Source organism: Orycteropus afer, unplaced genomic scaffold (genome assembly GCF_000298275.1).
Source record: "Orycteropus afer afer isolate SDZICR_OR568_19922 unplaced genomic scaffold, OryAfe1.0 scaffold00140, whole genome shotgun sequence".
Taxonomy (NCBI): domain Eukaryota; kingdom Metazoa; phylum Chordata; class Mammalia; order Tubulidentata; family Orycteropodidae; genus Orycteropus; species Orycteropus afer.
Genome location: NW_006921727.1, coordinates 5,119,504 through 5,130,309, shown reverse-complemented (window position 1 = coordinate 5,130,309; position 10,806 = coordinate 5,119,504). Strand labels below are relative to the sequence as shown.

Genomic DNA, 10,806 nt, shown 5'->3' with positions numbered 1-10,806 from the left:
AGGCCACACCCCTGGGGAAACTCCCCTTGGGCAGACCGGCCGCTCAGAACTCAGTCATGTGATCCATCATGGGAACCACCACTCACAACTGGAGTCCAGCCAAGTTGACACATCTTCAACTATCACAGTAAGTAATTGTACTTTAAAGTAATATAATAATTTCCCAATGAAATAAAGCCTTTGTCCTCAATATGAGTGCCAGGATTTAGTGTCCATACTTATCAATCTGCTTTCAGGGCTGAGTCATCATCAGACTGCCATAAGCTGTGTTTGATTAGCTTTAAAACATTTTCCTAAGAGCATCTGTGCTTCCAACTTAAGCTTTATTAATTTTCTTGACTGCCACTCTACGAGCAAATAGAATGAATATGTTCTTTTTAGTGGAGCCAAATGATTCAGTATAAATAGTTAAGACTAGTATTCACATGCAATGAAAGAGTCTTCATTTCTTTGTGCCACCAAATATATAAACTTTAGTTGTCATCAGTTTTCAAAACTTTTTCACAAATGGTAAAGCTCAACCTTCACAGCATAATAGTCTAACAACTAAGTTTTTATTAATTGTCAGAATGACAGAATACTTTGTAATGCTATATGGTCTTATTTGGAAAAGAATATAGACGGGAAGATTTATACCCAGACAATATTGGCTAGTTCTAGATGCTTAATCTATTAATTTCCAAATAGAGTCTGTGTCCTGGCATAGGAAACATACTTTCCTTTTTGTCATTCAACAGGAAAGAGAGGAGTGGGAAGAAGGGTAAAAGGATCTCTTTTGTGCCTTCCCTGATCTGGTGGGCTGGATAGGAGAGAGGTTGAAAGACTTAATTGGTTAAGGAGGAGTGATAGCATCTAAACCTCTGCCACCACCCCATTCCCATTGTGCTTTTCTTTTAGAACTTTAGAATTAAGGGTTTTTTGGTGGTGGCTGTTTATCCTGTTATTGTCAACATCCCCTGCCAACCTGTAAATGTCTGTGAGGCCATCAGTATGTTTTTCTTATCACTGAACCTACTTTCTGGCACAGGATTTCAATGAATGTGTGAAGAAAGGCAAAGGATGAAGGAAGAAAGAAAAGGCTAAAACCTGATGGGTGATGCTGCCTGGGATGGAAATATACTTTAGTTCAAAAATTCTGAAGAGAGATAAGTCTTGAAGAAAGTGGGAGCAGGCAGGGCAGGGGCAAAGCAGAACAAATGTCTTCCTAAGGCTGACAGAACCTGCAGCCCCAGGAGAGGAAAACATCCCCTCAAGCACTAGTGTTCCAGAACACCTCATTTCCTGTTTAATCTTCTTTTCTCTGTTTGGTTTCATTAACAGATCACTACAGTATTGTTTTCAAAGTAAATATGAGCTACTCTCATTACATTATGGTTTACACAGACTTGCACATCAGTCTGCCATTTATAACACTATTTCTATAGGGAAATGAGCTAGAAATTCCAAAGAACTGACTCACAAACATTTACAACACAATAACATCATAAATTTTGATTGTGCTCTCATGTTCATTATCTCTTTTTTCCCCTCTTCCTCTTCTTCTCCTGTATCTTGTTCACTCTCTCCCTCTCCCCTCCACAAACACGTGTGCACATGCACACACACACACATGTGAACACACACATGTGCACACACACACACACTTTACATTCTTTTTGAAACCAGACCTTAAATAAACACACCTAGTCTAGTAACCAGTCACCATGACCAATAATTCTTCCTTAGTAATTACTATTGTTCAGATATATTGAGTTCACACTATTCCTATTCAACTTTCTCCATTCTTATTAACACTATAACTGAGTCCTTCTTTGGAGTCCCTGGTTGGTGAAAATGGACTTGACTGTTATCCAAAATGTTACAGGTTCAAGTTCACCCAGAGGTGCCTCAGAAGAAAGACCTGGTGATCTACTCTAAAATATCAAACTCTTATGACGCACGGTTCACCATGAGTTGGAATCAACTCAAAAGCAGCTACTATTGAGGTCTTATTATCAAAATAGCCTTCTAACTACCCAAATTTTAACAAATAGTACGCATCTTCTATGTTTGTTTGCAAACCATGCCCTACTCCTAATGAGATATTTTTGTAAGCACTGCTATGCCAATTTTTTTTTGCAATGTTGTTATATATCAGGTAGTATCCTGGATCTAGTAACTTCCCTTTTCGATTCATTCTGCACATACTTGTAGCTCATAAACTGCCTCTGAAGTAATTCTTCTCATCATTTTGTTCTTTTTTCTGTTCCTGCCAAAACTTCATTGGCAAGCAAATAAAGTTACTTTCCAAATTTATAGTCAAGGACATCCATATTATGGTTCTAATCACCTTCCTAACTTTATTTCTCAGCAGAGGCATATCTAACGTGTGGCAAGTATGGGACATACCCCTGGACGCCACTTGGAGGGGTGCTCCAATGAGCAGTTTTTTTTTTTAACCTAGTATTACCCAAAGTCCTTCTTCAAGCATGGTAGAAATCCAGAAGCACACAGTCGGGGGAAGAGGGGAGCACTTGCCCCTAGGTGACATCCCAAGACACCATGAATAAGAAAGGCATCTTTTGAGGCAGATGAAAAAGAGGGAAATGGGCATTTCTGCTGATGCATCGCTGCTATCAAAGTCTATTCATTGGGGAGCAGGGTTATACCTTAGAGATTGCCTCTGGGAGCTCAACCTGAGGGTTGTGGGAGAAAAACTTATAGGCTGTCCCAGCTGCTCATTACCATCTACATTAAACCAAAAATAAATAAAATAACCCAAACCCACTGCCACCTAGTCAATTCCAACTCATAGCTACCCCTACTGGGTTTCCAAGGCTGGAAGTAGATTGCCTCATCTTCCCTCCATAGAGCAGCTGGTGGGTTTGAACCACTAACCTTCTGGTTAGCAGCCAAAGGCATTACCAACTACAGATTCAGGACCTCACTGAAATCATTTAATTATTTCTTAGGTACACTGTTTTGTTTCCCTTTTATTCCCACTCATTCTTTCAAGACCAAGTCTAGCTGCAAATCCTTGGTAAAACTCTCCAACACCCTAAGTCACAGGACACCCTCTATGCAGTCCTTCAACACTTATGATTACCTCATGCATATGTGCAAGATTATAAAAAATATTTTCTTGAGTAGGCCTCACAACAACCCTAGGAAAAGTGCATTATATGTATCTGGACTTCTCAGGAGAGGGGAAAGATATTCAAAGATGTAATATGACTTATGCAAGCTGCCACAGATGGACTGTAGCTGAAATCATCTTCCAACCTTCACCTTCAGACTCCATGTCAAATCCATATTTGGCATAAATTGAAATATATACTTAACTATTACTTCATTTCTCAATCTACTCCAGGAATTCCCCATCTTCTCCCATGACAACTTTTGGCAAATGAGGAACAAAAATTACATTTTAGATCTACCTTTTTTGTTTGATTCTTGTCATTTCTCTGTAACCCCATCTGGTATAAAGAATATGGTAGACTGACAGTTACCCAAAAAATCTATTCATCTTTTACCACAGACAGACAAGTTCAAGTCCTCCATCCCATTTAAGAAGTTTTGATGAGACCTCTCTCCCTCTTATGTTTAATATTTAGATTCTGAGCCACTCAACTGAACACTTTCTGATTAACTACAATATATCCTTAGTGTTATTTCATTATATTATTTCTTGACCTAATAGTCTCCAAAACAAACTGCAAATTCTCTGAGGACACATACTATTAATGAATAAAATGAGATCCATGAGTCTTTAAATGTTGGCAGTGAGTGATCGAAATAAAACATGACCAAAACAAAACCAAACCCACTGCCCTGGAGTCAGATCCCACTCATAGCAACCCCTCCTTGGGTTTCTGAGTCTGTATCACTACGGAAGTAGATTGCCCAACCTTCCTTCTGAGGAGTGGCTGGTGGGTTTGAACCACCAGCCTACTGGTTAGCAGTCAGATGCCTTAGGCACTATGCCACCAGAGACGTGACAGCAAGATATATTTCCAAAACTCATCTGAAGCTGAATCACCTGGAACAGTTGCTAAAAATACAGACATTGAGGGTTTAGATTTAATATTCTCTCATCATGTTTCTTTGACCCTGATCCTGGTTTTAACTGAATACATGTACCCAGTCCATAAACTATAAAACAGTAAGTAAGTGGCAAAGTGACATAGATTAAATGCCCAGCAACAGACCATAATGTTTGCATTAACCATTCATTCGTGTGACATGACTGCTTGTGGTTATGGTTCACAATGCATGCAAATATCCTGTTAGCAACATTCTTCTTAGTTTGTAAAAAGTTCAGTATTTCAATATTTCTATATTTTATAGTGCTCCATAAAGAATTTCTGTAACATCCAATACTCAAATCTGGAAGTCACTGAACAAAAATAGGGTACATGGGAGAAGATTGAAATATTCAAAGAACTTCTTCTCTTTGAACTGAATTGGGAAGGTACTCACAGGCTCGCCTCGTGATCCATCCTGTCCTGGAGCACCTGGAGGTCCTGCTTCTCCCTTTTAAATGATTTGATAAAAAGAGATAGAGGATTACATTTTCATATATACTAAAGCACATTAGATATAGAGAAAAATAAAAATTACTTCTGGATTACTATTATTAACTTTTTCTGACACCAAATATGTTTTCTGAAACTCATAAAGTGATTATATAAATATCAACATTCTTTACATGCAAATACATCATTGGACTAAGTTATAAAACAATCATGGTACTACATGATCATATTTTAGAACATTAGTCTCATCTTCTATGTAACTGTGACCAATATACCTTGTCAGTCCTTTTTACATTTATTTTGATTTTCATTTTTACTTTAAAATTCATTGTTTTAGAGAATTAATTAATTTGTCTTTGAATCCCAAATCAAAATTAGAATAAAACTTTCATTGAATATGGAGTTGTTGATAGGTTATTTCTTGAAATTATCTAGCACTTTAATTTAGTATCTACTTACTTAAAATAAAAATCTACAATGTATATTTTAGGTAGCTGTAAGATGCTCTGGTGTCACAGTGCTTAATGCATTTTGACTACTAACCAGAAGGCTGGCAGTTCAAACCTACTAGCCACTCCACGTAAGGAAGACAGGGCAATGTACTTCTGTAAAGATTTGCCACCCCGGAAACCCAATGGGGGTCACTATGAATTGGAATCAACTTGATGGTAGTAGGTTTGGTGGTTTGTTTTTTCTTTTTTTGTTTTGTTTTGTTTTCTTGTTTGGTCAAAATTATAATAAATTTCAGTTCATTTTCCTGGAAATTATTATGCCCAAATTATTTAAACATCATATTTCACAACCATCTTTGGTAATGTTAAACATTTTTCCTAAATGGAACAACTGCTAGTGTATAAGATATACACTAGCCATAGATCAAGAGAACAATGAAAAATGCTACACAAAAGTAAAGAGTAGTGGGGGACAGCTTCTTGAAAAACCCATGCACACCCTGAAACATTTTGACTTCTTGAAACCTAATAGTAATAGCCATGTATGTTCCTATCCAGTAAAGTGCTGCATCAAAACAACAAAGATCTTCGCAAACAATTATGCCAACCCTGTTTCATGCCAGCCATATTTTATTCTAGTTAAGAGTAAGAGAGAAAGTAAAACATAATCATTTTTTTTTTAAATCTCTCAAAAAACCAAAAACCAAACTCACTGCCATCGAGTCCATTCTGACTTATAGTGACCTCCTTTGGGTTTCTGAGGCAGTAAATCTTTACGGAAATACACTGCCCAAACTTCCTTCTGCGGAGTGGCGGGGGAGTTTAAACCTCCAACCTTGAGATTAGCAGTAGGCACTATGCCACCAGATCTCCAATACCTGATGCAAAATAGCCTTAAGGGAAGAGAGCCTCAGAATATATACACTAAGCATATACCAGAACTACTCATTGTTTCATATTCTAATAAATTCCCCAGACCTGTAGAAAATGAACAGTGGGAAGACTCAATAAATGTTAACTAATAAAATCAGCACTTTTAAAAAAAAAATTCAGGAGGATTCCGGTAAGATGGCGAAATAGGCAGAAACACTGCACAGACCCTCTTCAACAAAGAAAAGGGGAACAAATTAACACAGATACAGAAGATAATCCTGGACACCTGAGCTTTGAAGGGAAGGATATAGAAGTGGACTAAACTCCAACTCATAGAAGAATTTGCATGAAAACACCAAAACAGGAGACATTCAGAGCTCAGCTTAGATACTGCCCATGGTGTTAGGACCTAAAAATTAAACTAAAAATCAGCCCTGCTAGTGAGGGACCGCACAGAGGATTGTTCTGGTGGCTGATGAATAAAAGGGGAAGCAGCAAAGAGGAAGGTGGGCTGAGCTGTGGACTTTTACCTGTCCAGAGGCCACAGACATTTTGAATGTTTACTAGTGGGTCGACCATTTTGGACATTTAAAGCAACAGCATTCTCCCAGATTCCAGGGACTTAAGAACAGGCTCCACTTGCCAGGAACCACAGGGACATTCTGGATGCCAACAACTAGAAAGGTGTGAGATTCCCCTTGTTGCTCTTGTACCCCACACCTTCTTGGTGAACAGTGGTGTGCCCATCCCTCACTCCTACCCACCTTCTAGGCTGCCAGGAAGTCTATCCCAGTCTGTGTGCTTGGACCAAGCCTGGATACCCTGCCCCACTCTGCCCCAATTTTTTTTTTTTAGTTTGTTTTTTGTCTGTTTTAAAATTATTGTTATTATTATTATTGTCCTTTTTATTATTATTCTTTATTCTTCCCTTCCCGGGTTCCAGTTTTCAGCTGTTTCTCTTTTCCCTGGTTCCTGGTTCCAATTATTTTTTTTCTTTCTTGTGGTTAACCCCATTCCTTCTTTTTCTTTTTGCATTTTTTTCCATTTCTTTCTTCATTATTCTCCTACTATACCTTTTTTCTCTTATTGCCCTCTACCCAGATATTAAGGGCTTTTTTTTTTTTTCCTTTTTTTTGTTTTGGTTATTGTTCCTGTGTGATTACACAGTATGTTTTTTGTCCACTTTTTTTGATAGTCATTCACTTGTTTATTTTTGTCTAACTGAGTGGCTAAGTGGGAGACAGCAATAGTTCCCTACAACACAACTAAACACACAGCTCCTGCAGCTTCACTTACTGAGTGAGAGCCACCACTTCCTTCCCCACCAACAGGCCAACAATAACAACCAAGAAAAGCCTGACTCACCCATAGATGCTCTTCACAAACAGTTAACAGAGATCTAAATACAAAAACATCACGATGTCTCAGAGACAAAAGACAGTCACAGTCCACACAAACAAGCAAGATAAAGTAGCAGAAATGAGGGAGTAGGACACAGACTCTGAACACATCCCTGAGAAGGAAGCAGCATTGGGGCTCCTGGATAAGGAATTTAAAAGAATTATATTTAGGTATCTTCAAAGGATTGAGAGACAGATCAAGGAAAACACTGAAAAAATTAAGGAAAACACAGACAAAACCTTAGAACAATTTCAGAAAAAAATACAAGAACAAAATGACTAAATAAATGAAAAATTAGAAAAGATACAAAATCTACAGATAGAAATCCAGAAAATTAATACTAAATTGTCAGAAAGAGATAACACATTGAAAGGGCAAAGGAGTAGAAATGATGCAATGGAAGACAGAATTAATGAGATTGAAGACAAATGCCTGAATACTTCTTTGGAAAGGGATCAATGAGAAAAAAGATTTAAAAAAAAAAATGAAGAAAGCCTAAGGTTCATGTGGGATACCATCAAAAGGAATAACCTACATGTCACTGGAATTCCAGAACAGGAAGATAAAATAAAACCACTGAGAAAATTGTCCAAGATTTGTTGGAAGAGAATTTCCTGATATGATGAAAGATGACAATATATCCATTCAGAAAATCCAATGAACCCCAAACAGGATAGACACCAAAAGAAAATCACCAAGACATATATCATCATCAAGCTTATCAAAACCAAAGACAAGGAAAGAATCCTAAAAGCAGCATGGGGAAAAATTAAAAGTTACTTACAAAACACAAACAGTAAAAATAAGTTCTGATTTCTCAGCAGAAACCATGCAAATGAGAAGGCAAATGGGATGGTATATATAAAACCCTGAAAGAGAAAAATTTCCAATCAAGAATTATACACTTGGCAAAACTGTCCCTCAAATATGATGGTAAAATTAGGAGATTTCCAGATAAGCAGAAATTAAGGGAATTTGTTAAAACCAGACCAACCTTACAAGACATACTAAAGGGAGTCCTTTGAACAGAGAACCAATAATAGCAAACTACAACTGACCATTAATACACAAGATGACATAACTCAGAAACCACAGCTATGGACATATCCAAAGTAAAATAAGCTTACATGATTGTAAACAGGGACCCAGAGACATCAATTGGCAAATGAAGACAACTACAAACCAAAAGGATGGCAAATACTGCATAGTTACAGAACTTCTAAATGGTGAGGAAGTCAAAAGAGTTGCAAGATAGAATGGACTACTCTAAACTCAGGGAGGAAATTATAAATCACAGGATAACCTCAAAGAAAAATGATAAACCTTCACATGACAATAAAAAGAGAAGAAAAGCACAAATATTCAGCAAATAATAAAACAACAGCAACAAAGGAAATGATAACACAATTCATAAACATAATGAACTCAGCACAGAAAATTATATGGAACAAAGAAATCAGGGACACCATAAAGAAACACATAAAAAAAATGACAGTAATCAATTCATATGCATTGATAGTTACACTGAATGTTAATGGATTAAATGCACCACTCAAGAGAAGGAGAGTTGCAGATTGGATTAAAAAAACAAAACCCATCAATATGCTGTTGTCTACAAGAGACACATCTTAGAAACAAAGACAAAAATAAACTAAAAATCAAAAGTTGGAAAAAAATATATCAGGCAATGGCAACCATAAAAGAACAGGAGTGGCAATATTAATTTCTCATCAAATTGACTTTAAGACAAAAACCACCATACGAGACAAGGAAGGACATTATATAATGATTAAAGGATCAATTGAACAAGAAGATATAACCATAATAAATATCTATGAAATCATTAAAAGAGCCCCAAAGTTCATAAATCAGACTTTCAAAGAGTTGAAAAGGCAAAGAGATGACTCCACAGTCATAGTGGGAGACTTTAATACACCACTTTCAATGAAAGATAGAACAACTGGAAAGTAGCTCAACAAAGATGCAGAAGAGCTAAACAATACAATCCAATAACTTGACCTTATAGACATCTACAGAGCACTTCACCCAACAACAGCACAATATACATTCTTTCCCAGTGCACATGGAACATTTTCCATGACAAACCAATATGTTAGGCCATAAAGCAATCCTTAATAAATGTAAAAGCATTGAAATATGGTTCAGATCACAATGCTATCATATTAGAAATCAACAATAGGAAGATCAATGGAAAAAGATCAAACACATGGAAAGTGAATAACACCCTCCTTAAGAAAGAGTGGGTAAGAGAAGAAACAAGAAATGAAATTTAAAAATTCCTTGAGTCAAAGACAATGAAAACACAACATACCACAATCTTTGGGACACAGCAAAAGCAGTGAACAGAGGCCAATTTATAGCAATAAATGCACACATCAGAAAAGAAGAAAGAGCCCAAATCAACACTTTAAACCAACATCTCCAGCAATTAGAAGAACAGCAAGAAAAGCCTACAGTCACCAGAAGAAAGGAAATAAAGATTCGAGCAGAAATCAATGAAACACAAACTAGAAAGGCAATAGAAAAAATCAAGACAATTGGAAGTTAGTTTTTTGAAAAGATTAATAAAATTGAAACCACTGCAAACTTAACAAATGAAAAAAGGGCCAGAATATAAATAACATAAATAAGAAACAATATGGGCAATATCACAACAGAACCAACTGAAATAAAAAGGATAATACCAGGATACTATGAACTATACTCCAACAAATTTGAAAATCTGGAAGAGATGGACAGATTTCTAGAAACACAACTTACCTAAGGTAACACAGACTGATGTGGAACTTTTGAACAGATCCATAACAAAAGAAGAAATTGAACAGGTCATAAAAAATTACCAACAATAAAAGAGTCCTGACCCAGATGGTTTAATCAGAGAATTCTACCAAACATTCAGAGAAGAACTGACACCAATCCTACTCAAACTATTCCAAAACATAGAAAAGGATGGAATCCTCCCTAATTCAATTTATGAAACAAGCATAACCTTGATACCAAAACCAGGCAAAGACATCACTCAAAAGGAAAACTACTGTTCTGGTTACTTAGTGACACTCTGACAAGAATATACCACAGATGGGATGGCTTGAACAAAAGGAGTTTATTCTTACAATTTGGAGGCTTTAAGTCCAAGTTCAAAGTGCCAGGCTCTAGGGACTGGGTGAAAGCCCCTCAACCTTGTGCTTCAGCTCTGCCTTCTGCTCCCGGCCCACTGGAGCTAGAGGCTTTTCTTCACTCAGATAGCTACTGGCTGTTGAGACTGACAAGCCCAAGGTTGACAAGTAAAAAGGCACAGTCCCAATGTTACCAAACCACATGGCAGGCCATTAATCTATGTACATTGAAAGTTCTAAGGTCAGCAGAGCATGGTAGGCTGCTAAACAATGACACGGATACATGCAGGGTTCAAGCATTTAGCATAGTGCCTAAAGCACTTGACTGCTAACTAGAAAGCTGGCAGTTCAAACCCACCAGCCACTCCTCAGAAGGAAGATGGGGCAATCTACTTCTGTAGTGATACTGCCTTGGAAACCCAAGGAGGG

General features: G+C 37.2%; 1 protein-coding gene across 1 annotated transcript in view; it reads right to left on the bottom strand.

Moving 5' to 3' along the window:
- The window catches only part of COL21A1 (collagen type XXI alpha 1 chain), a 184,527-nt gene that overhangs the window by 61,726 nt on the left and 111,995 nt on the right, over nucleotides 1–10,806 (bottom strand). The window contains exon 16 of the mRNA XM_007945617.1: nucleotides 4,459–4,512. Within this exon, the coding sequence (XP_007943808.1) occupies nucleotides 4,459–4,512 (54 nt within the window). The remainder of the gene's footprint in view (nucleotides 1–4,458; nucleotides 4,513–10,806) is intronic.